Here is a 26,599-nt window from a genome sequence, read left to right on the forward strand (position 1 = left end):
GCTGGGACCTGAGGGGTGCTGCTTACAACCATGATAGAATAAAGGAGGTACCAGAGAGTCCCAGGCACAAGGAAGGATGGGGGGGGGGGCAGGAGAAAGGGGGAGGGGATGAGAAGTCTATCTTCTGGATTCCACTGACAGCTCACTCAATGGCTTGGTGCAGGGACGAGCTGGATGGCTGGGGCCTATCTTCTTCCTGCACTGCACCCTGACAGTGGAAGTCACCAAGACCACTGGTCACCCGGCTACCTGACACAAGCTGTACAGTCATCTAGATCTTTCCGGCTCCCTGAGTCTGTAAACCACCCCTCAGACCCCAGTACAGAGCGGGCAGCCCTGAGGGTGAGCTGGCAGCGTCATGCCCAGATCTTTATGAGGAAGCCCCATGGTATGGTACCACATCGCAGGCATTCAGTGTCTGCATCCCCATCTTACAGACAAGGACACTGATGCCTTTGGCATTGCTCCTCCAAGTCGGGATTCTACTTCCCTGCCTGGTCCACAAGGATAATGTGCTCTCCCCACGTGGCTGGGCAGTTGAGAAAGTTGATGCAAACCATAAAAAATAAGTGTATTTTCCCAGGTGTGGTGGTTCACACCTGTAATCAACACTTGGGAGCAGAGGCAAGTGGATTCCTAGTCTAAAGACACCCTGAGCTATATGGCTAGTTCCAGGTGAGTCGTGGTTATATACCCCAGACTGCAAAACCACACACCCCCAAAACACTGTCCCCCAAATAAAAATGCCATGCCTTTCCTCCCAGCATTGCCTCTTTTTGAGAGGTAAAACCGGGAGAATTGAGAGTTCCAAGATCTCTTGACTCCACAGTGAGTTAGAAGTTAGCCTGGGCTACAAGAGACTCTGTCTCCAACCAACCTACCTAAAAAATGAAATCAATTTCATTCTTTTAAAAAAATTTAAAAAGACTCCAGGTAGGCATGGTGGTGAATATCTTTAATCCCAGTACTGCCAAGGCCAAGGAGGAGCTCTGTGAGTTCAAGGCCAGCCTGGGCTACTTAGTAACACCATGTCTCAAGGGGGAAAAAGGAAAGAAAAAAGGAAAAGGAAAGAAAATAGAAAGACTTTAGGAGGGGCTGGAGAGAAGGCTCAGCAGTTAAGAGTGTCTACTGCTCTTACAGAGGACCTGAGTTCCGTTCCCAGCACCCATGTCACGTGGCTCATAACTGCCTTAACTCCAGCTCAGGGGAATCTGAGGCCTCTGAAGTTCAAGGGCACGGACATTCACAAACACACTCTGTCCGTCTGTCTGTCTGTCTCTCTCTCCCTCTCTCTCTCTCTCTCTCTCTCTCTCTCTCTCTCTCTCTCACACACACACACACATACACTTTAAAATAAACACACATCTTTCTTTTAAAGGCTTTGTTTATTTGCTGCACATACAAGGGGAAGGTACAGAGACAGTCCACAAGAGTAGGGGGGAGCCCAGGTGGACAGGCAGTGGTAGGGATGTGTTCTCCTCTTTGCCCTCTGGCAGATGAACAGGTAGGGGCCACAGCATGGGCTGCACCTTGGCAGAGCTGCTAAGGGCCTCGGTGTCCCTACCCGTGAGAACACCCTGCTCTTGCAGGCTGAGTAGCTTGAGTGACTGCACAGAGAATTCGGGGCAAGCTGCCTGCTGAGCCCTGGGCCTCAGAGTGTGCGCCTTTGATGGGAAACCGGTGACTTTTATGTTGTAACAGGCTTCCTGTTCTTTTCACAGGCCTGCCACAGTTACACACAGTTCTGTCAAGCAAGCTGGTACCCCACCAAGAGGGGCTGCCTCTGTCCCTCCCTCCTGCCCCATTCCTTCCAGAATGTTCAGAACATGGCTGACAACGCTAATTTACAGAGAGCTGGCGAACCCATCCCCAGAACACGGCTTCTCCCCCCGCCCACTCTGTGCGGGTGCGATGCGTTTCTCCCCACAAGTGGCTCCCTGCCCTGGGCGAGTCCTGGGGTACACAGAATCCCTGACTTTTCACTTCTAACCCTAACAGGTCCCTCCAGGGAGCACATACTGTGTCTGCACCCCACAACATACCAAAGCTGGGCCACCCTGAGCCAGGCAACATGGCAGGCACCACGGACCAGGGCTCAGGGTGGATGCAGCCATCTCCTTGTCCTTGCTTTCCAGGGGTACAACTGCCCTACCCCCGCTGTGCTCTACAGCTGAGGCGGCCATGACAGAGGCCCAGGAAGGGCCTCCAGGCTGACCCGAGCCTGTACTTTGCTGGTGCCCCAACCCTGGCATGGGTGCAGCTGGTGGGGGGGGGGTGTCTTCTCCAGGGAGAAGGGACCTTTGTTCACTCCCGTAAGAGAGCTGTGGGTGGGCTTCCTCCCAGCCATCTGGGCCGGCTCTGCGACACTGGAGGACTCGGCTTCTCCCAGCCATTTCCAGGTAGGCAGCTCTGATTTGCTGGTCCAAACACTCACATCCTTTTCCTTGTCTGGAGCCTGGAGGATCTAAAAATGTTTCGGCTCTGCCTGGTGGCGTAAACAAACACTGGCTTCCCTTGCCCTGTGTACCTGACAGGCCCAAGGCTGCAGGATAGGCTCCTGTGGGTCCATCTGCCTGGTTTTCTGGGCTCCCTGCACCCTAAGACTCACAGCACAGGGGCTAGAGACTCAAGGAAGAAGGGAGCATCTATCCGACAGAAAGGCGAGGGCCCTACACGAGGACAAGCGGTTCCCAGTTCTGAAGGCCTATGCTCCTTCCAGCCGTGGGCTGTTTCCCTAACACTGGATGCTGGGTTTGGAGGTGGGTGTGTGCACACACGCACCACCTTAGTATTATCAAGGTCAGCATTTGTACAGTGCCCGTGCTGCGTCTTCAATGGCCGCGTGTGTGAAGTCATTTTAACCAATGAGGGGCTTATCGCTTTACTACCGGTACCCACAGCTACAGAAGAGTTAACTGAGGCTCAGAGAAGTTAAGTAATTTTCCCGAGGTCCTACAGCTAGTAAGTGGACTTTAGATCCAGGCAGTCTTTCCCTGGGGTTTGACTTTTTGGTCTCTTGTCTGTAAAATGAGTGTGGGTGAGTGTGGGTGATGGCATTCTCTCCCCGTCTGGCAGCTCTGAGGTGAGGCAGAACAGGGAGGAGGCCCCATAGACCTTACCATAGGTTTCTTCCACAGGAAGGCAGGGGATGGCCGCCATACACAGGGGGTAGTGCATGGGCATTGCCGTCGCACGGTTCAGGGCTTGGACGCAAGGTCATTTTGTAGCAGGGGGGAAAAGCAAGGCTGCCAGGCACTGTTGAAGGTGGAGAGCCTGGGAAGGAGCCACCTCCTTCCTTGACATCTCCTAGCTCCAGCCAGGCCCCAAGTGACCACACCCAGGTGTAGATGGTGTCCTGGTCAGTTTTTTTGTCCACTCGACACAAGCTAGGGTCATCTGGGAAGAGGGAACCTCAGCTGAGAAAACATCTCCGACAGACGGGTCTGTGGGGCATTTTCTTGATTAATGATTAATGCGGGAAGGCCCAGCCTACCGTGGGCAGTGCCACCTAGATCAGGTAGGCCTGGGTTGTAAAAGAAAGCAGGCTGAGCAAGCCACAAGGAAGCAAGCCAGTATGCAGCACCTCTCCATGGCCTCTGCATCAGTTTCTGCCTCCGGGACCCTGCCTGGAGTTCCTGCCCTGACTTCCTTCAGTGAAGAACTGTGATCAGGATGTGAAAGCCAAATAAACCCTTTCCTTCCCACACTGACTGCTTTTGGTCACGGTGCTTCATCACCACAACAGAAACCAAACGAGGGCAGATGTTTTAATGGACGAGGGCTGAGACCACTCTAAAGTTGGCTAAGTCCCCCCGTAATGGGCAAACCTACCCCAGCACTCAGAGGTCTGGCAGTCACTATACCACTTAGCTCATATGGGTCAGAATGTGGGGTGGGTGAGGCCCCCCCACTCCAAGGTCAATTCTTATTTCTAGCCTGACCCGACAGGGGAATCTGGTTCCTTCCTAACCCTAGTGCAGAATTCAGGTCTTGTCTTCCCAGGTCTGAGACCTCCAGATCCACCTCTGTAACAATGGCAGCGGTCGCCGGGCGGTGGTGGCGCACGCCTTTAATCCCAGCACTTGGGAGGCAGAGGCAGGCGGATCTCTGTGAGTTCGAGACCAGCCTGGTCTACAAGAACTAGTTCCAGGACAGGCTCCAAAACCACATAGAAACCCTGCCTCGAAAAACCAAACCAAACAAAACAAAACAAAACAAAACAAAAAACAAAAAAGAAACCAATGGCAGCGGTGACAGGGGAGCGGGTGACACGGATGGACAGACAGGACGGGATACACTTTAGATCTCGGATCCCCTGTGCTTGAGTTTTGTAGCATGCCACCTTTTAGGAGGGGTTTGGTGTCTCCGCAGAAGATGTCTCTGGCTAGGGCGGAGAGGGGGAAGCAGGTAGGATATCTGCTCGTTCATTGACTGCACCAGCAGATACTCACCGAGAACCTCCGTTTATGCTCAATTCAAGAGCAGTATCCAGACAACTCTGTGGGGGCGCATACAGAGAGCCCGGAGGAGCAAGTGTCAAGCCTGACAGACTTCCTGGAAGAGGTGCCTGCTGTGTCTGTCCATCCTGGTGAGAGAGAGGACGGTCCTGGGAGAGGTCCCCTGCAAGGAGGTGAACAGGGCTGTCCCAGCATTCATCTCAGCACCTGCAGTCCCTGCTGCCTCTCCTGCCTCTGTGCAAAAGTGCCCTTGTGTATGTGTAAGGGGGGGGGAGCTAGAGAGATTAAAGGACATTACTGCTCTTCCGGAGGAATGGGGTTCAATTCCCAGCACCTCCGTGGTGGCTCATGTAATTTCAGGCCCGGTGGCTCTGACGCCCTCTCCTGGCCTCTATGGTTACTGCATGCATGTGACATACCCACACAAAACTATACATAGGTTAAAAAAAATTATAGTGCCACTGTGGTCATCATCCCATCACCTGCAGAAAGTAGTACAGCATGGTGGGTTACAGATTTGGGCTCTGTAGTGGACCCTGGAGCCCAAGCCGTGGCTCCACCACGTACTGGTCCAAGTTGCTGAGTCCCTGTGTGCTCCAGTTTTTATGCTGCTACCAATGGACTAACATATCTCCCAGAAGCACTGAGGGGGTGTGTACGCTCCACTCAATGCTGGCTCTATCACTGCATTCCTAGAAACGAACATGGTAAGGGGGAGCTCACCCAGCTGTCTGGTGGAAGCATTTTTCAATCTTGACACAGGATCTAGTGTGTTGGACTATCTCCTCACAATTAGGCTGGCCAGCTTGTCTCCCAGCACATCTGTCTGTCCTGAGTGGTGGTCCTATGGATAAGTATCTTTTGTCAGCTTCCTACAACCCGGTGAGGAGGGCAAACCCTTTTCACTGCGCTGAGGTACAACCAACTGCATGTATCGGTTAAAAACAAAGTTAATGTGTGTGTGTGTTGTGTGTGCATACGGGCAAATGTGTGCAGGTGAGTGTGGAGACTGGAGAAACTCGGGTAGTCAGTCCACCTCCTTTGAGACAGAATCTCTCATTGGCTTGAAGTTCACTGATTAGACTGGCTGACCAACAAGCTCCGATCTCCACCTTCCCAGCATTGGGATTACAAGTGTGTGCCGCTCTGCCGTGTTTTCTCGATGAGTTCTGGGGAGCAGACTCAGGTCTTCATGTAAGCACTTTATCAACAAACCTACCCCCCACACCCTCATCCTAGGAACCTATCATCAACCACAAAGATGGCAAGCACTTCCAACCCCCTATGGTTTTCCCAGGCTCCATTGAAATTCCTCTTTTCCTCCAATTGCATCTCCAAGTTATAGAGGAGGAAAGCAAGGTGCCACTGGAGAGGGTAAATAACCTGCCCAAAGGTCACCTGCCCCAGGCAGGCGATCTTCCAGCCACTGGGCCACGCTGCTATCTGGTCATTTGGGAAAGTGGATGCCTGGAGTCATGTGTAAAGAGGCCTGGGAGGTTCTCCTTCACCCAGCACCACCCTCTTCAGGGCCAAGAGAGGCATAGCACCACTCAGCTTGTGTGGGGTTGCAGGCTGACATGGGGACCAAGGAGCGGTGACAGGCAGCAGAAGTAGCTGAGGACAAGGTGCCCTGAAGGCAGGAGGCAATGCAGTGAGCCTGCTGGTCTTGTGGTGGGTGCTGGGCCAACAAGCGTGAGTATGACTGTGTCACTGTGACTGCTGAAGGCAGGGACACAGCAGCTCCCCGAGCTGGGGGTGGAAGGTGTTAACTGTGAGACTGCTGGTGTGGGTGGGTGGCCTCTGGGTCTGGAACTGGGGGACATTGGGAGGTAGTAAACACCCTGGTGATGGTGGCATCTTTGTGGCAGCCTTGTGAGGATGCTTGCTGCAGGGCTGTGGGGGTTTGTGTGACTTTGCAGTTCAACAAATTCAAATCCAGCCCATGCTGGCATGGCAGCGCCTTCTGTGTGCCAGGCAACAAGCAAGGAGAGGCAGACCCAGCTTGTAGCTGAAGGGTTCCCACTGTGGGCTTAAGAGTTTTAACCTTGGGGCTGGTGTGCAGCGGGATGCTTTCTGATCATTCTGACATTTAAGCCACCCAATACCCTGTCCCCACTTAAAGAAATGTATGGTGAAGCACAGAAGAAAGTGACTTGCCCAAGGTGACCCAGCTACTCAATTAGACAGGACCTGAATCTAAGCTGCCAGGTTGCAGAGCCCCAGTCCTTCATCATCATGCCTTTGCCAGGCTGCAGATGTCTGGTTCTGGGGTTCAGGGGCTACACTCCTGGTCTTGGTCCTGGCCATGCAGCCATGCCCCTAAACACAGGTCACTGTGCCAAGGGGTGGGGCCATGGTTCGCCTCCAGTACTTGCCAAGGGGCTAGATTTACCACCAGAGGGGCTGCCTGGCTCTCAGAGACCCCTTAAGCTGCAGTCCTCGCCTTAGGCCCTCCCTTGGCTCCTGCCCCCCTCCCGGCGCTGACTCGGGGCCAGGGGAGGAAAGGCTGTCTCCACCCACCTCTAGCACTCTCCCTTCTCCTTTATAAAGGCCGGAACAGCTGAAGGGTGGCAACTTCTCCTGCAGCCGGGAGCAGCCTGCCTGCCTCCCCCGCTGCCTCCCTGAGGGCTCCCCTCTGGCCGCCAGCGCCCATCTTTTTTTCTCCAGAGATATTTTGCGCACACACACATACACACACGCGCAAAAGGGAAAGGAGGGGGAAAAAAAGCCCACCCCCCCCCCAGCCTCGTTGTAACGAGTAAGCCGGAGCAGCCGCAGCTAGAAACCCGCAGAGGACGCCCTGAGCAGCGAGCTGGTGGGCGGATCGACCGACTGACCCGCGCCGCGTCCACCTGTCGGCCCGGGTCGGCCCAGCGCGCAGTGGGCGCGCCGCGCGCTCGGAGCAGCCGTGCCCGCCGCTTGGGCCCCGCGCCAGGGCGCACACGCTCCCGCCCCGCCACCCGGCCCGGGCGGGAGTTTGCACCTCTCCCTTCCCGGGCGCTTGGGCCGCCGCTGCAAAGCCAACTTTGGAAAAAAGTTTTTTGGGGGAGACCTGGGCTTGGAGGTGCTCAGCCCTGCGCTTTCTGATCTGGGAAGCCTTTCCAAAAAATGTTGCAAAAAAGCTAAGCCAGCGGGCAGAGGAACACGCCTTTAGCAGGCGAGTGAAGACGAACCATCGACTGTCGTGTTTCTTTTCCTCTCGGAGGTTGGAGTCCCCTGCGCGCCCCCACACGGCTAGACGCCTTGGCTGGTTCGCGACGCAGCCCCCCGGCCGTGGATGCTCGCGTGGGCTCGGGATCCGCCCAGGTAGCGGCCTCGGACCCTGGTCCCGTGTCCAGGTCCTCCCCAGCCCCCCAGCGACGGAGCCGGGGCCGGGGGCGGCGGCGCCCGGGGGCCATGCGGGTGAGCCACGGCGGCGGCTGCAGCGGCCTGAGAGCCTGATCGCGGCGGACCCGAGCGGAGCCCACCCTCCTCCCCAGCCCCCAACCCTGGCCGCGGGGGCGGCGCGCTCCGTCTACGCGTCCGGGGCCCCGCGGGGCCGGGCCCGGAGTCGGCATGAATCGCTGCTGGGCGCTCTTCCTGCCTCTCTGCTGCTACCTGCGTCTGGTCAGCGCCGAGGTGAGTTGCGACGGCGCCGGGGCTGGATCCTTCCCTAGCCGTCCCAGCCCCCATGCCTGGCCGCCCCCTCCTCTCCCTGCAGTGAACTTTGGAGCCCCGCAGCCCGTGAGCCAGGCGCCGGGCACTGGGTGGCCCCAAGGGCTGGGAGGCCAGGTCCAGGGTTCTGGAATCTATGACGAGACAGCAGTGGGTTTCTCTTTACAGTAGACCAACCTAGATCCCTAAACCTCCGTGGCGTCCTGGGAGGTGTGTGTTGCCCTGCCTTCTGCCTCACGAGCCAGAGCTCTTAAGCCCCTTCCAGGCCAGGGGAGAAGGGGTGGGGTGGTATCTAGGGTGCCTAAGACATCGCGATCTCCTGAGTCCATTTGGAACCAGCGTGGGCTTTGGTTCTGCCCAGGACCCGGCCTGCCCTAGTGGTGTGCGCCCTCGATCTCAGGATATCCACGGAGACCTTTGGAGAGCGTTCTGGTCCCACCCAAGCTTCTGCTCTGGGCTAGGGTAGGCACCTCGGGGTCGTGCTGGATGGTCCAAAAGCACCTTGTATCTTGGGGCCCAGAGAGAGACAGAGACACTAGAGAGACAGGCAGACAGACATACGGTAGGTTCAGACGCTTGGAGTACAGACAGGACTGGGGCGCGCGCGCGGGGGAGGGGGGGGGAGAGTTCTTAAGGAATCCAGCCCCAGGGGCGGTGTGTGTGTGTGAGGCCCGGCCGTACCTGCGCCGGCGCCCTGGGAGAGGAAGCACCTCTCTCCCCCGCATGCAGGCTGCGGAGCGCGCGCCTGCAGAAGCCTAGCTGCAAGGGAGGTGGGGTATGGAAACGTCTGCGGGAGCGATCAGGTCGGATCGGTGCCCCTACCCCTCCCAGCCTCACGTAGCAGTGAGTTGGCAAGTCTACGGGGAATCCAGGTGGGAAGGGGGCGGGGCAGGAGGAGGCGCGAGCTGGAGCGGGGCGAGGGCCGGGAAAGCGGCGTGGCCGGGGCCCGTCCCGCCTCCGCCCGCTGAGGTCCAGAGCCCGCACCTAGTAGGCTGCGGGCAAGGCCAGCCCGGTCGTCCGCAGCCAAGCGCAGGGCAGAGGCGGCGGCGGCTGCGGCGGCGGCAGGGAAGGGGTTAAGGCGGAGGGCTCCGAGGCCGCGGCCCGACCTTGGGCCGCCGCCAGCGCAGGTTGTTTTGACCACGGAGGAGCCGTCGCCGTCTCCTTTTGTTCTTGGGACTCCTCGAGGGCCGCCGGCCGCCCGCCCTGGGGGCTCCGCCCTTCCGCGGCCGCCCCCCGCGGCCGGAGCCCGAAAGAGAGCAAGCTGGGCATGGCCCGGCCGCAGCAGGCCCCTCGCGACGCCCCCTCCCCGCTCCGCCTGCAGCCCCCCGGGGTGCGGCCAGCTGTTGGGGAGGGGGACGCCGGGAGGCCCCAGCTGCCGCCTCGCCTCGCCGCGCCGTGGGGACCTGGGGGCTGGCCCGGTGCCAGGGCGTCCTGAGAACGGCGGCGCCCCGCGGCTGCTCTCTGCAGCCCACCCCGCCCGGCCCCCGACTCGCTCACTCACCCCACGCATGCACACTCCTGGCCGGAGGCGATGCTGCGCTCCCGCGGGCGGGCGCGCAGAGCGACGGGCACGCACTAAGGCAGCCAGGTCGCGCGCCCGCCGCCACGCCCGTGCACACGCGGGACACACGCGCGCGCGGCCCGAGTACACGTGCGCTCACACACCCACGCACGCACACAGGCACGCACAGCCCCTCTGTACACTTAGTGCCAGGTGCCCGCCCCCACGCAACAGGTGGGCTCGCCGTGGGCCCTGGCACCTCACCGCCTCTGTAGCCATCCCATTTCCTTCCTGGGGGGGATCTAAGGAGGAAGGGACAATCCCAGATCCTGATCTGGGCTCTGCAGCACCCATTTTTTTTGGCCTGGTTAGAGCAGCGTGGTATCCCTCAAACTTTGCCTCTCTGTAACGGTTTTTCAACCACCCCTATGTAACCGATGGTGATGGCCGATAGTGATGTTGGCGTGACCCTAGAGTGCTGGGATAGCCAAGCATTTTTCATTTCAAATAAGCACCCATTTGCCCTCCAAGACATAAAGGACGCAGCCTACCTAGTGTGTTCCCTACATCCTCCCTACTTGTCTATCCTGGCAGGGGCTGTGCTGGATTTGTAACATCTGAATGCGGCTTCCCAGGCCGTCTTAACCTGCCCAGCTTCCTCCAGGAGCACTCCACCACTGCCGTGAATATTCGCATTTGGGAATGAGGCTGCTGCTCAGAAGCTCATCCTTGCTCCTCCATAGACGCTTCTGGGACCGCAATTGCACTGCGTTTTGCAGTTGGCTTTCCCTGATAACTATGAGGAGTACTGAAATTCTGAGGACCCTGTCCCCATAGGGCCAGCCCAGGCAAGCAGGGAGACAGAAGGAGGGGCTTGCTTCTGGAGGTGACCCCGAAGTTGGCTGTATTTAGAGGGAGGTCTAGGTGTTGGAAGCAGGCTGGAGGAGAGTCTGAAAAGGCTGCTGAGGCCTCTTCTCTCTCAGCTGAGCTAGCTTCCCAGAAGGTGACCGTCATGTGACAATCTGTCTGCCTCAGCACCCTTCTGCCGGGAAGGAGTGGTGGGGCCCCAAAGCCACCAACCCAGTCTTCTTCTGGCTTCCTAATGGCCATAGGGAGGTGGGGAAACCCACTTGCTGGAATCCCCCTGCCCGGAATTGTGAAAATCAAGGTCAGATAGATTCCGGAGGCCTGAAGGCAAGAGGCAGGAAGTGCAGGAAGTGCGTGCCTGCCTGGAGGAATCAATTCAAGGTGTTCTCTCTGGGTTCATGATGTCCTCCCTCTTTTTGATGCTTTTTCTGTGATACATTTTCTTTCCGATATTTTATTTGAGACAAGGTCTCATGTAGTCCAGGCTACCCCCCAACTCACTGTGTATGTGGGGCTGGCCTTGAACCTTTGATCTTCCTACCGCCACCTCTAGAGTTACAGGTATGCACTATCATACCTGACTAGGACAACTTTTCCACTTTTGGTTTATTTAGCTGCCTGTTCCCTGCACACTGCGCCAGAGGGACTTTTGTCTTGATTCCCGCTGTGTTAGTGGAGTGCTTGTAGCCTGCACAATCACCAAAGGAGCGTGGAAAGAACCATGAATGGTGGAGTGGGCTCAGGCCAGGCGTGCCTTATTAACACAGCCTGGGTGAAGCCTGGCCTCTGAGGGCAGCCGCCCACGGTACAGTGCATTGCAAGGTGGGCATCTGGTTTGTGACCCTGCCCCTCCCCCGTGGTGAGGTATTCCAATACACTTTCTCTGTCTTGGGACTTGGACTGTCGGCAGGGAGGACTGAGGTAGAAAGACAATGAAGCAGAGGCAGGCTGGGCCTCAGTTTCCCTCACCTAAAATATGGAGCAGGTTGGACTCATTTAGTTTACAAATAATGGGAACTGGCTCCTATTGAGTTGAGGTGGGAGGCAGTGATTGCAATGGGCCATCAGGGTGGCAGGCACATCCTTAAGACCGGTCCTTTTCTTCCAGCTTTGACATTTTTTTCTCTTGCTCTAACAGAGGTAGGGGAGGCTGGTGGACTGGGCTGGGATGCAGGAGCGGCAGGGGGTGGGAGAATGGATAAGGGAGAGAGGGTAATCCCAGGAACCAGGAAGGGAGCTGCTGGGTAGAAAATCTGGCTCCAAAAGGCATCTATATTGTACCCAGAAAGGGCTTCTTCAAAGAGCTCTTCTTTGCCATCTCGTCTAAATACGGCATGAGACGCAAGTCGGCAAGCAGGCAGGCCCTAGGAGGCCTCGTCAGCTTCTGCCTCTGCCAGCCACAGACAACGCCCTGGGTGCTGGGCAGAGAGCCCATCTCCCTCACTGCAGTGGCAGCAGACTGGAGTGCATGTCTGCCTGTGTGTGTATGCGTGTGTGCTGTGCTGGGGCCCAGGTGGAGGGTGGGGTACAAGCCCTTTTGATCTGCCAGCCTGGCTGGGAGCAGGTAACTCACCTGGCCTCATGCTTGCTCGTGCCTCCTGCAGCTGGCTTTGGGGGCGGGGCAGGGAGGAGGCTGTTTCTCTTGACTGCCAGGCTGGCTTAGCCCCAACTGCTTCCACGCCACACCCTTGTCCTACCAGGAGCCCCAGGCCTGAGACCTGGGGCAGCTTCTTCAAGCTATCAGGTGTCCTTTACTGTGTATGGGGGAGTCTGTGGGTGCCCACCTAGAGGCTACCAGAACCTGTGGCAGAACACACACAGACTCTGACAGCATCCTGGAGTGGACCTCAGGCTAACTGTTCATACCTCTGGTCCCAGAAGAGACCCACCAGCCCACAGGGCACCTGGTAGTGTCAACGTGGAGCTAGGTTGCATTTCCTGTTGCCCAGCGTGGGGGATAGGACAAAGTCACACTCTGTCCTGGGGACGGCAGCTCTCCACCCACCAGTCACCATCCTTGAAAGTATTGTGATTGTCTGGCCCACGAGTGTCATGCTGCTCTCAGGGAGCCATATGAAAGAATTGGTGACTAAAGCAATAACATCTCCTTAAATGCCCTTAATTCGGGGCTGCTTTGCTCTGTACAGTTACACTTACCAGGGACTTCAGGGCCAGTTGTGGTTAACTCTACTTAAGGGAGAAAGATAGGGTTTGTTTCTTTGTCAGTCTTCCTCAGACTGAACCCAGGACTCCCTAACGCTAGGCAATTGTTCTGCCAGTGGGCACACTCAAAGCCCTTTCTTTGCTTTTATTATGTGACAGGGTATTGCTTAGTGCCTCAGGATGGCCTTTGAATTTGTTTCATAGCCCAGGCTGACGTTAAATTTATCCTTTAGCCCAGGGTAGCCTTGAACTTGCAATCCTGTCTTCAGCCTTCTAGGCAGCTGGGATTATAGGCCTGTGCTGTTACGTCCAGCAGAAAGTAAGGTTTTTGATGATTTATTCTGAGCACCACGGTTCCCTTAATACGGGGAGCCCTGACTCCTCTATTGTGGGTTTCTCACCTCTGGTACTGTTGGTATTTGGGACCAGTGATATTGTATCCTTCGTGACATCCTTCATACTGTGGGATGGGGAATAGCATCCCTACCACCACCCACTGATGCTAGCAGCCTGTCTCTAGCCATGACCACCAAAAATGTCTTCAGATGATATCAATGTGTAATCGTGACCATTGCTGTAAGAAGAGCACAACTTTAATCCAAGCACTCGGGAAGTAGAGGCAGACGGATTTCAGTGAGCTTGAGACCAGCTTGCTCTACAAAGTGAGTTCCAGAACAGCCAGAACTGTCTTAAAAAACCAAAAAGGAGAGAGATAGGGACAAGGGAAACAGTAGGAATCTCAAATGATGCTGGGTCCAGTGGCATCATCAGAAGAGAAGGGAAGCATGTTTGAACCTTTTCTGGTGGGCCAGGAGCAGGTAGGCATGCTATGGCCCTGGAGGGACCCACCTCTGCCACTGACTAGTCATCTAGACTTGTGACTGTGGATTAATTTCTCTCAGCCTCAGTTCTCCCATCTGGAATATGGGACTAATGATAACGCTGGCCTCAGGAGTGCACTTCGTGATGCATTTTGTTTGGTCATTGCCTGGCTTGAAGGACCACACATGAGAGAAGCACTGGAGATAAAGGGCTGAATACCAGTGTTTACTGAGCGGAGTGCTTTTGCACCTCCACGGCTTCCATCTGGGGTTCAGGAGCGCGTTTGTCTCCATGTGATGGATTCCTTTGCCTGGTGGACTGAAGCCTTAGGTGTTCACTTGGTCTGTTCAGGGTTCAGCTTGCTTTGCCTCACTGGCAGCTCCAGCCAGCCCTTGAGTGGACAAGGAGATCCTGGTAGAAGTAACCCCCAGGGCTGATTGAGCCACCACTCACTTCTCATTCTCTTGGGCAAGCAAGCCACCTTACACATCCTGGCTCCGGCTAGCGTCTGCTCCTTCTGCCACCCCCAGGAAGAATTAGAACGCAATCCAATGTCTTCTAACATCCTCAGTTCATAGATGAGAGCCCAAACCAGAGAGAGGCAGTGGCCAGCTGGAAGTCGCACTGCAGATGGTAGCAGGGTGAGGAAGGAATCCAAGTCTTTTGAATACCAGTTCTGAGTTTGACAGAACCGGGGGCAGTGGCCTTCTCTAGACCAGCGTTGAACATCTGTCCTGCAGGTCTCAGCCCAACTGTGAAGTTGTGGACACTATAGGCCGCCAAGCTCCTGTCCTCACCCCAGCTTCTCCTTCAAACTCCTGACATCCCCAGGATACCAGGCAGGTTCATAAACTCCATGATGAACAAAATGACCCAGATGACAAATGGGGTCCCAGGAGCCAGATTTCAAGGAGTTATGCCCCCCTCCAGTCCCCAGATTGTATCCTCTACTTCCTAGGTTGACATGGGGGACCAGAGGTGGGTATGACTGAATCCCTGAGGAATATTTTCTAAACATTACCACAAGTGTCAAGGACTACAAGGTGTTTCTGTTTCTGTTTTGTTTTGTGTTAAGTGAAACTGGGTCTCTCTATGGTGCCCAGGCTAGCCTGGAACTCCTGGCCTCAAACGATCTTCCTGCTAGGCATACTCACATCTTTAATCTCAGCATTTAGTAGAAGCAGGTGAATCATTGAGTTCACGGCTATCTTAGTTTATTTTTGAGTTTCATGCTAGCCAGCTAGGGCAACATAGGACCATGTCTTAAAAAATCAAACCCAAACTGCTTTAGATTTTTGCTTGTATGATAACACCATGGCCAAAAGTAACTTGGGGAGGATAGAATCTGTGTCAGCTTGCAGTTCCACAGCACCGACCAGCAGAGCAGGAACCTGGAAGCAGGAACTGAAGCAGATGCCATGAAGGGCTGCTACTTACTGGCTTGCTCCTCATGGTTTGACAGCCTACTTTTTTATAGGCCACAAGTCTACCAGCCCACGGGTGGTCCCACCCACCCACAGGGATCTGGGCTCTCTTACATCAATCAATCAGTCAGCCAATCAAGAAAATACCCCCCAGGCTTGCCCACAGTCTGATAGGAACTTTTTCTCAATTGAGGTTCCTTCTTCACAATCAAGTCTAGCTTGCCTCAGGTTGACACAAAAAAGAGATCTTGCCTTTGCCTCCAGAGCAGCTTGGGACATAGGTGGGCACGGGGCATCATGCACCTGGCTCTCAACAAGTGTCTCAGACATGCAGCTTTTGAGGAGATTCCCCCAGCTGGCCAGGGGCAAGAGCTTCTTTTCCACTTTAGACAGTGAAAGAGCAGCAAACCCCATTCTCAAACACATACACATGCACACACACACACACACACACACACACACACACACACACACGCATACTCCTGTGCTTAGTCCTCAAAGCGCCGGTCCCAGCATGATTCAGTGAACACAGGGCAGGGCTTCTTCACTTCTCAGTCCAGGGAAACTGAGGCACAGAGTGCCTTAGTCCTCCCAAAGCTTCTCTCAAACTGCATGGTCTTGTCACAAGCCTGCATGTATGTATGTACCATAAGCGTGTGCACTCATCGTGGCCACAGCTTTTAGACATGCCTTGGCATCTTGCGTCCTTCCTTTGCTCCTTATTGTGAGGACACTTCCCAGTCCCCTCTGCCCTCACCTCTTGCAGCCTTTGGCACCAGGCTCTTGAGACTCCTGGAGCTGTGGCGATGTGGTGGTGACCTCTGTCTCCAGCTGTATGATGTGATTGTGGGACCTGTGGTTTCCCCGGAGGAAGCTGGCTTGTAGTGAGGCCTGTTAAGGTTCTAACTAAGTTTCAAGTGTTTGGTGACAGGCCAGAGGGACTCTAAAAATAGCATTTGGTTGGGCATGGGGCATGCATGGGTAAGCGCTCAGGTTCCCCGGTTGGGCCTGAGGATTCCCTTGTTTCCTCTTTGGCAGGGACTACTTTGGTAGCACTGGGACACACAGCCTTCTGAGACCTCACAACTCAGCAAGCATTATTAAGCATCTCTTGGGCTGGGGGGGGGGAGCGGGGAGCTGGAGAACACACTTCACTGTCATTGTCTGCGCGAAGCCTCTGCTCACACTGGGGGCCCCTGCACATACGGCGTGCATGTCTTAGCTACCAGGTGTGGAGGGAGCGTATCGAGAAGTGAGATTGTTGGAGTTTCTCCAGGACCTGTGATCTGATGGGGGAGACAGATGTAGACAAGCCTTGGAGCTGGGGGCAAGTCTGGATACCGTGGAGGGCTGGGGTGGGGCATCTCAGTCTGGATTTAGCTCTTTAAGCCTTTGGGCTTCTGCTCCTGGTTCAGCCTCGCATCCCACCTACTCCAGCCTTACTGCCTATTGCTGGGGACAGAGGGGCATCGTAGGAACTCTGTGCAAGAGAAAGCATGTGGTTGGTAAGACAGCCATGCCTGGTGAGCCCTTCACCCCAGTTTACTCAGTTTCTGGTGTCTGCCCAACAGGGGGACCCCATTCCAGAGGAACTCTATGAAATGCTGAGTGACCGCTCCATCCGCTCCTTTGATGACCTCCAGCGTCTGCTGCATGGAGACTCCGTAGGTAAATCGCATCCTCCTCCAGAACCTCAGCCTCCACTGGTGCTGGGAGAGTGGGGAGGGGCAGGCAGGGACACCCTCTTGACATCAGGGAACTAGGTCCATGGCACATCCCAATGAAGGCCTGACCGCACCTACCCAGGGCAGGGCAGAGCAGGCTGACGGGTTGGTACCTGGGACATGGGGTGTGGCAGAAGCAGCACCCACGTGTGACTCTGGCTTGGTGCAGAGGGTGGGGTCCCTGGAGCAGGGCAGGCAGAGAAAAAGCACTCAGAGCATGTACTAAATACCTATCCAGGTGAAGAGGGTGGAGCTATAGAAGACGTCTCCCTGCCCCTCTGGCCCAGGGCCTGGTTGACAAGGTCTCCTGGGGACACCTGGCCAAGACCAGCTGGCAGCCCTGCCCATGCCCAAGAGTGCACTGGGCAAATGGGCACGTGCTTGGTGGCACACACGTGGCAGGGGCCGGCGGGTTGGGCTGGGAATGTATTTATAAATGCAGTCTTCAGAGCAAATTCCATTCTATTCTGACCTCTGGCCTGGTCCCTAGAGCCCTGTTCAGCAGCCCCCCCAGCCTCCACCCCCCACGCACCCGCGGGCCCTTGTCCCTCTGGGGTCCTGTCTCTTTGTCACTTTGTAATTCTTGCCCAGACGCTATCTACGGGGGAACAGCATTTCCTGCCTTTGTTTCCTCTCTCCGTTGGGCCCCTGGCTCCTTCTCAAAAGCATTCCCGGGCCCTTTCAATACTGCCTGGGCTGGGGGGTGGCAAGGCAGGCAGGAGGGGGCCCAGCTGGGCCCCCCTATTGTTCACTAGGGCCCCCACCCGATGTCTCCCACCCGTGCCCGGCTGACCAGCCCTGGCCACACAATGGGGCAACTTCCAAATTTAGCCATCTTGCTGTTTCTTTCCAAGGCGCTCTGCTGCCCAGCTCGGGCAGCCCCTCCACACCCCTGGTGGGGGTCGGGATCTTGAATGTGAGGTTTTCAATAGCAGGTCTGTTTCGAGGCAACCATGTGGCTATTTTTTCCTAATCAACTTAACCTTTCCACAAAGTACATCTCTCCCCTTCTCGTCCCCACCAGGGGCATTCCAGAGATGGCAGTGAGAAAGAGAATAAGGGACAGACAGACAGGCTGACGTGGTTAACACTGTTGGGCTGGACAAAGCAGACCAATCAGTCAGTGGCGATCTGCGGGACCCCTGGAATCCTAGATAGGGCGGCAGCTGGCAGAAGCTTTTGCCTTTGATGGGACCAGCCGGCTGGGGAAGATAATATGGTCCCCCCAGGTGCCATAAGGAGGTGGCAGAGGCTTGTCTCCAGCATCCCTCAGTTCATTTGCTGATCCTCACCACTGAGAGACAAGAGGGGCTATCCACCATCAGGATCAAGTTCAAAGCCTCCTCATCACCCTGCCATCCTAGGAAGAGTGGGCAGCCCTGGCCAATGTCTAGGGGCAGCGAGGTGTGTGGGTGGAGGTGTCACCAAGGAGAGCTGGTAGCAGACTCCAGCTTAGAGAAGGGAACTTCGGCTAGTGACAGGAAGAGAAGCCCAGAAAGATGAAAGCTGGGGAGAGAGCCGACCTAGTATGGCTGGCGCAGGCCCTCCCACCCCCTTCCCTCTCCACCCTTTCTCTCCAGACCAGTAGGGCCATTGTCAAGGCTCCAGCAGGCTGTACTGGGCCTGCTAGCCCCGAGGGGATTCTGGGAATTTCTCCAACCAGCACTTCCTATGGGAACGCTTTGGAGGGCACTGGGAACTGGCCTCCAGTGCTCTGGGTCCCTGCTCCACCCTGGAGGCCGAGGAGAGTTCGCTGACAGTAGCAAAGGGGAAGGGTTATTTTTAACTCCATTGACATGGGTTCTGGCCAAAAATGGGGCTAAAAACTCGCTGGAGGCTCCCAAAGATGCAGTCAGGCCCCACCAGCCCCATGAGCCATTCAGCTGCCCAAGGCTTTGCCTGGTTGCCTCTTCAGGGCCAGGGACCTCAGGTTTTGAGAGCACGAAGGGGCGGGGTCCCAGAGTGTAGAGATGCTATCCTCAACCCAGTCCTGTGGTAGCAGCCTGGGTCAGCATGCCTGACTATGCTTCCTTTCCCTTGCAGATGAAAATGGGGCTGAGCTGGACCTGAACATGACCCGAGCCCACTCTGGAGGCGAGCCAGAAAGCTCATCTCGAGGGAGGAGGAGCCTAGGTAAAACCGAAGGTCCATATAGTGGTCCTTCAAAGAGTGGGATCCAGGGAAGGAAGACCAGGGCACACAGCCATCCTGGATTGGGGTCCCTACTGTAAGAACTGAATGAGGAGTGTAGCCATCTTTGAAGTTGAGTTACCATGCCCTGTACCCCATGCTGTGCTTTTAAAATATAGTGGCTTGGGTCTTTTTATTTCTGAAACAGGGTTTTAGTGCATAGTCCTGGCTAGCCTGGAACTCACTAGGTAAACCAGACTGGTCTCGAATTCCCAGAGATCTGCCTACCTCTACCTTTGCCTTTGCACTCACCGCTTCCTCACTCCAACCCTGGAACAGATGTAGTCAGTTCCACTCCAAAGGCCTAGAAACCAGGGTGGGGAAACTGGAATGGAAGGACTGAGCCCTTACTCGATGCACTTGAGCTCAAGGTATTCTGGGTGGGTCCTCTGTCCACTGTGGCTCAGGGCTACACTGTGGCCTAGTGCAGAGGTACTAAGCCCAGCTTAGGACTGCTGGTTGTTCCTTGGCAGAGACCAAGCCAGTAGATCTGTAGGCCTTGGAGAAGCCACCTACAGTTTCCAAGTCCCTGGAGATGTGGCTGGCAGATCCTGCAGGTCCCCGAGCCCCACTGCCATCTGCTAACCTTTCTCTGGGGATGACTGAGCACTTGCTGTAGGCTTCACCAACCCTCTTCCTCTCAGCTCAGGGGAGAGGCATTGCTCTGCCACTATCCCATTTCACAGATGAGGCAGATGAGACTTTGAAAGAGTCACATAAGAATAGGGCGCCAGGCGCTGGTGGTGCAAGCCTTTAATCCCAGCGTTCTGGAGGCAGAGGCAGAAGCAGAGAGGCAGGCGGATCTCTGTGAGTTCGAGGCCAGCCTGGTTGACAGAGTGAGCTCCAGGACAGTCAGCGCTATCCTGGATAGTTTGATCATGAAAACAACAAACAACAACAAAAGACCAGTGCAAGCCGACAGGCTAACAGTGGGTGAGGACTCAGGTGGGCCAATCACACAGCCGTGTGAATCTGAACAATTGGGATCCAGGATGGTGGGACAGGCCTGCACTAAACATTTACAAGATCACACGGGATGATCTGGCCTGATCCTGACCATGCTTCTTGGGGGTAGATATCATTGTCCTCGTTGTCAGATGATGTAAACTGAGGCTCAGGATGGTCCAGCCATCTACCCAAGTACAGGGCTGTCTGGATGGGGGTTGGTTCCAAAGAAGACCTTCCTCTCCTGACAGCCTCTTCTGTCGCCCCGCCCTCAGGTTCCCTGGCAGCCGCAGAGCCCGCTGTAATCGCCGAGTGCAAGACGCGCACAGAGGTGTTCCAGATCTCGCGGAACCTCATCGATCGCACCAACGCCAATTTCCTGGTGTGGCCGCCCTGCGTGGAGGTGCAGCGCTGCTCTGGCTGCTGCAACAACCGCAACGTGCAGTGCCGGGCCTCGCAAGTGCAGATGAGGCCAGTGCAGGTGCGCAGACTCCGCCCCGTCCCGCCCCGCGCTGGGCCCCGCCCCAGCAGCAGACCAGTGGCCATGGGTTGGAGGGCTTTTTTTTTTTTAAAAAGATTTATTTATTATGGCGGGGCGGTGGTGGCGCACGCCTTTAATCCCAGCACTCGGGAGGCAGAGGCAGGAGGATCTCTGTGAGTTCGAGGCCAGCCTGGTCTACAAGAGCTAGTTCCAGGACAGGAACCAAAAGCTATGGAGAAACCCTGTCTCGAAAAATCAAAAAAAAAATTTATTTATTATGTATACAACATTCCTTCCATGTATGCTTGCCAGAAGAGGGCATCAGATCTCACCATAGATGGCTGTGAGCCACCATGTGGTTGCTGGGAATTGAACTCAGGACCTCTGGAAGAGCAGTCAGTGCTCTTAACCTCTGAGCCATCTATCCAGCCCCTGGAGGGCCTTTGCTGAGTGTTCCGGGATGCACGCATTCTCCTAGGCGTCTCAGACCGTAGTCACTGAGAGGCAGACAGAATGTGGCTGGGTATGCAATGCTAAGTGGTGGACCAGTGTCACCTGCTCTACAGGGACACAACCCCACAGAGCTCTGTCTTCAAACATCTGACTCCTGCTCTCATGTGGACCAGGCAGGGCACAGGGAGGCTCAGCTATCTCTAACTCTGCAAGACCAGGTCTCAGTACCCTGGGTCAGCCTCCCCTTTTCAGGTTCCCCTGGGCACACGGTACAAGGCTTAGCACCAGCCCTCCCCAGTGCCCTGACTACGTGACCATGCTCTCTTTTCTCCTGCCTGCCTGTGGCCTGTGCCCAGTCTCCTGCCTGTCTTCCATTCCTGGCCTTTCGCTGTGCCCCAGATTACAAATGAATGACATGCTATGTGTCCCCACCCACTGTCACCATATCTCCTGTCCCCAGCTTTAGGGACAGACACCTGACAGCTGCCTTCTCCCTTCCAGCCTCTCTTCTAGATAAGGCCTGTCTCACTTCCTTCCAGATAACCATCTCCTCCCCCCACCCCCCCACACTCTGCTGCAGCCCCTGGCCTTGGCCAATGCTCCGCTCCAGGAATGAGGACCCACAGGACTCAGGCTCTACCCGGAAATGCCTTTCTCCCACTCTGGGGGGTCAGGGTATGGGGGGGCGGGGTTGCTACAGCAAAGCTGAGGCCAGGTCAGCTAGGTCGAAGGGCTTGTTTTGATGGAAAAGCTCTGAGAGGGACCGAGGGCAAGGCCTTGCTATTGTTTGCTCCAGAGCCCTGGCTCTGCAGACAAGCCTGGCGTTTGGCTTTCGAGGAAAGAACCTAGCTCAGGAGACTGCCAGGCCTGTGAGACGGCTCCGGCACAGGTGGCTTCTACAGGGGAATTTTGCTCGTTCTGTCCCCCAGGTGAGAAAGATTGAGATTGTACGGAAGAAGCCAATCTTCAAGAAGGCCACAGTGACCCTGGAGGACCACCTGGCCTGCAAGTGTGAGACAGTAGTGACCCCTCGGCCTGTGACTCGGAGCCCTGGGACATCCCGGGAGCAGCGAGGTAAACCGCCTTCCTAGGGGCTGCTCTGTGGGGCTCAGCCCACAGCTGGGAAAAGGGTGGGTCTCTAAATAGGGGTCAGGAGGCTGGGGAGAGTGGGGAGAGTGCTTGCTGAGCAAGCAGGAGTACCAGAGTTTAAGTCCCTGGTCAGGCTGGTCGGGCACGGTAGCTGTGTCTGTCATCCCACACTGGGAAAGTGGAGATGAGTGGATACCAGGGCATCATCAGACGCCAGCCTTGCTGCTGGTGACCTCCAAGTTCAGTGAGAGACCCTGCCTCAGAAAATAAGGTGAAGAGCAATTGAAGAGGACACTTGATGTCAGCCTCTGACTTCATATGTGTGCCTATGTGTATAGATACACACACACACACACACGCTCACGCGCGCACACAGCTAAACCCATACAATGCATATACCACACACACATACAGGCACATAAATTATTAATAGAGATCAGATAGATAACATCTATGAGTAAATTTATTTGATACTTTTGATCTCACTGAGAACAATCTAGATTTTTCCCAGCCTGAATGAGGTTGCAGCTCCTGCCCTTGCTACCAATCCAACCAGTCCTCTTCCTCTTCACTTCTGTTACGGTGGAGATATACAAGTGAAGGCTGGGCATCTATATAGCCTGGTCTGGTAGACAGCTGAGTCTGGTGGCCAAGCATCCATCAGATGGGTTCATGTCTTTGTTTCCACAAGTGTCGGACAGATCTGAGTTGAAAATATCTCAGCGGTTCCTCCTGTTTTCGTAGTGGGGGTACCTGAGGTCCAAAGATGCTGGGGCCTTGCTCCAGGTCTCACAGCCCATCTTAGGCCGTTGGTGTCCTGAGATTCCCTTCGTGGCTCTCCCCTGCCCCGGCAGCTCTTTGGCTTTTACTTGCCTGCTTTACTGTCTGTGCACTAGAAGAATTCCTAAGTGTTAGTGCTGGAATGTTCAGAATACTGAGGAACTCCTCCAGCCTCATCTCTGGTACAGCACAGGTCAGTGCTGGCTCTTTGGAATTCCTAGGCTCAAACATCTGTCATTTGTGAGTTACGTGAATGGACTCAGGCGTGGGCCAGCCGAGCCTCCTGTGCACGGCCTGGCCTTTGGGATAGAAGCTCTCTGGGGGGCTCATTCCTGACCTCCTAGGTGTCATCCTTCCAGATAATCTGAGCTCCCCTAGATCTCTACACTGCAGGGAAAGCTTGGCAAAGCTGTCTCACTAGCCGGAGGCCAGGGACTCTCCAGTGACTCCCAGGAAGAGCTGGCCTCCTGCGTGGCTTGCCAGAGACCAGAAGGAAGAGTAGTTGAGAGTCAGACTAGACCAGGGCTCCCAGGAACTGTCAGTTCAAGCAAGTGTTGGACGTGTGAAGCACAGTTAGATCCCAGGGCTTCAAACATAGCTCTCTGCCTCAGTTTCCCCAACACTGTAGGACGAATAATACCCACTGTGAAAATAAAGGAGCTTGGGGCTGGAGAGAGGGCTCAGTGGTTAAGAGTACTGCCTGCTCTTCCAAAGGTCCTGAGTTCAATTCCCGGCAACCACATGGTGGCTCACAACCATCTGCAATGAGGTCTAGTGCCCTCTTCTGGCCTGCAGACATACACACAGACAGAATATTGTATACATAATAAATAAATAAATATTTTTAAAAAAAGAAAATAAAAGAGCTTATAGTGGAATCGGGTGCATAACAGGTGTTGCTGGGGTTCTGACATCTTTCGATGCACTTGCTCAGCCCTAGGAGGTCACGGGTCCTTTAAAGACTTGGGCACAGAGTGGTTAAGTGACCTTCCCCATGGCACATAGTCCCTGGAAGAGTCCAGGTCAGGCCCAGGGCTGACTGCCTTCTAAGTTGTGGCCCAGCCCTCCATTCTGCTTCTCAGAGTGCCCAGGAATTTGAGTGACAGGCCCAGCTCCAAAGAAAGTCTCTTTCTGGCTTGAAACCCAGAGGCTTCCTCCTCACCCTGTGGCTAGAAGAACCAGAGGTTGGTGGCAGAGGTCTCAGTAGGAACGCTAGCCAGGGAGATGGGAAGCAAGAGGCTCCCAGTGGGGAGGGGCTGCCACTCATGCTGTGCTGTGGCGGAACGAACCCGGCCTCGCAGCGCTGAGTAGGAGCTAGGCTCCTTGGGTAGCTTGCTTGATCTTCCTGTAGTCTAGCTGTGGCTGGAGGGAACAGCCACACCTGTGGTGCAAGAGGACCAGTCCCCAAGCGACCTCTCTAGCCAGATCTTTCATACGATGAGACAGGGTGACCAAAGTACAAAAGTGGGCTGTGCCCATCCTCTGAAGACAGGTGCCTGATGGGTACACGGTACCAGCAGGACCTCCTGTTGGGTTTGAGGGACCCGGGGCCAGGCCACCTGCAGGAAGTGGGAAAATATGTCCCTCCATCTCTGGGCAGTGACAGGACTTGGGGGCCACATTGAAACCTAACCTCTTGGGTCAGGCACTGCTTGGCCAGCATACTGTCATGTAATCCACCTCCCTTTCCCATGAGGTGGCCATCCTCTTGCCTCACTCAGAGAAACTGAGTCATAGAAAGGTTCAGTCACATCCCCAGAAGACACAGCTGGTGAGCAGGGGGGCTTGGCTTTGACCTCATAAAGTCTGACCTGACCTTCCCCATCCTCTTCCTGAGCCAGCCCTAAAGGCTCACAACAAGAAGAATACCCCATGACCATCCCATGCTGACAAACACTTTTTCTTCCTGAGCAGCCAAGATGCCTCAAACTCGGGTGACTGTTCGGACAGTGCGAGTCCGCCGACCCCTCAAAGGGAAGCATCGAAAATTTAAGCACACACACGACAAGGAGGCACTGAAGGAGACCCTCGGGGCTTAGGGGCATCGGCAAGCGTGTGGGCAGGTGAGGACCTGGCCAGAAAGCCAAGGCTCAGATACTCCGTAGCTGTGGCTTAGATTTGGGGTGAGGGCCAGCAGGGATATTTGCTCCCTTCAACCCAGTCATTCTGCCTAACTGCCTCTCAGCCTCCCAAAGAGGATGTCTGTCCTTCCACTCCAGTTCCCATGACTCCCCCATCCCAGCCCTGGGGTCTGTTGGAAGCATGAAAGTAGGAGCATCAGTTCCTGTTCTTGGTATGGGGTCCTAGGAACCAAGGGAACCCCTGAGCCATCTCTTACCCTGTGTCTGTCTGTTCTACCCGCAGGGTTATTTAATATGGTATTTGCTGTATCGCCCCCATGGGGTCCTTGGAGTGATAATGTTGTTCCCCTCGTCCGTCTGTCTCGATGCCTGATTCGGACGGCCAATGGTGCTTCCCTCATCCCGCGTGCCCGGCCACCTCCACCAGCAGCAGTCCTTCGGCCCATCCTGCGACTCCAGAAGCAAACAAAGGACTCCATTCCATGCTGCTTCTTCCCTTGACCCCAAGAACGTGGGACAAGTGTGCGGGAGCCTCACGGGGGACTGTGGACTGGCCCCAGGAGCCTGGGATTTGGTCTGAGAGCCTCTGCATGTCCTGCCTGGTTCCTGGACCCCTGGCCAGCCAGCAGGGAGCACTTTCAGGCAGGCTAGGGTCCCTTGTAGTCCTGTGGCCAGGACCACATGGGGAGCACAGACTAGAGGAAACCTCTCAGCACCCGGATCTGCCACTCATCTCTCCTTGTCCCCTCAGCCCATAGTGGCTTTTTATTTTATAAGTATGAAAGCAAGGAAGATAATGAACTCCTCTGGGCAGGTGGCCACATGCCTTCTCTGATGGATTGGAGATGCAGTGTGCTTGTGACCTGGGCCACATCTCCTGCCTCTTTCCACCTCCCTTGCATCTCTCTTGTTTCATTTCTCTACCTCCGCTCTGTGTCTTCTTCCTCATGTACCCTTCAGTCGGCTCCACCAGGGGTGCTTGGGTCCTGATTGAGGTTCTGAACGACCCTACCATTTTCCCTTAGGGCAGGAGACCTGTCTGTCTTATTCCTCTCCAGCCAAGACAGCCACGTAAGGTTGTGTGGGATGTGTATTGCACATGGGCACTGCATGTGGAGAATTCTGTTCACACCCTAAACATGGCCGATTTGTCTATTATGACCTTCTGGCAGATGTAGGTCAAGCCTCTGAGGAAAGGAGGCTGAGTTTTAATTCACACTGATGCCCTATGCAGACTGGCTGTGTGCGCGCTGACCCAGCCTGAAGCTCGGAATGAGCCTCAGGTGCTGGGGGAGCAACACAGTCTTTGCCCATTGCCTCCTTCATCTGTTCCCTTCCTGGCAGGTGCGGGATGCTAGGAGCTCCCCAAGGGAGGGGCCGCCCTGGCTGCCCTCTTCCCTGCGTGCACATTGCCCCTCAGATCTTTTGTGGTTTTACCTGATGGCTTCTTCCAGGAAGCTAGCTGGTACACTGGAAGCAGGAGAGAGAGGGAGAGCCATAGCACCCTCAGGAGGACTGGGGTTGACGCACCCACTCCCCCCCCCCAACTTCCCCCTGCACTTTTCCCTCCCCTTCCCAGGTCCGCTTCCTTCAGTTTGTAAAGTTGGTGATTATATTTTTGGGGGCTTTCTTTTTATTTTTTAAATGTAAAGTTTATTTATATTCCATATTTAAAGTTGTAAAAAAAAAAGCCACGAAACCAAACCAAACGAATCCTCTGGAAGTCTGTCTGTTGGCATCTGGTATAACAATTAACCTTTCTATGTTGGCAGGATGCGCCAGCAGCTTGCTCCGTGTTCCTCTCAGGGAGGCTAGGCACCACCGGGCATCCTCATGTGCCCAGACACTCTTACCCGTGTGCATATTTTGGCCTGGCTCCAGGAGCAATCCTGTGTTTCAGGGAGAGGGAGAGTTGGTCCTGGTTCCATAGCACGACCTGACTCCTGGACCCCTGGATCTCTTCCTGTG

General features: G+C 55.4%; 1 protein-coding gene across 2 annotated transcripts; it reads left to right on the forward strand.

Annotated features, from left to right (window-relative positions):
• Positions 1-7,894: 7,894 nt before the first annotated feature.
• Positions 7,895-26,340, forward strand: Pdgfb (platelet derived growth factor subunit B). Of its 2 annotated transcripts, none has more exons than XM_075959864.1 (7): positions 7,895-8,075; positions 16,460-16,556; positions 18,656-18,745; positions 20,023-20,228; positions 21,611-21,755; positions 24,465-24,613; positions 24,915-26,340. In XM_075959864.1, the coding sequence occupies exons 1-6, from the start codon at positions 8,013-8,015 to the stop codon at positions 24,587-24,589; spliced, it is 726 nt and encodes a 241-aa protein (XP_075815979.1). In that variant the 5' UTR covers positions 7,895-8,012; the 3' UTR covers positions 24,590-24,613; positions 24,915-26,340. The 2 variants fall into 2 exon arrangements, with proteins under 2 accessions (XP_075815979.1, XP_075815978.1); XM_075959863.1 differs by lacking the exon at positions 7,895-8,075 and adding an exon at positions 8,744-8,954.
• The last annotated feature ends 259 nt before the right edge of the window (positions 26,341-26,599 follow it).

Source organism: Microtus pennsylvanicus, chromosome 2 (genome assembly GCF_037038515.1).
Source record: "Microtus pennsylvanicus isolate mMicPen1 chromosome 2, mMicPen1.hap1, whole genome shotgun sequence".
In the NCBI taxonomy this organism is placed as follows: domain Eukaryota; kingdom Metazoa; phylum Chordata; class Mammalia; order Rodentia; family Cricetidae; genus Microtus; species Microtus pennsylvanicus.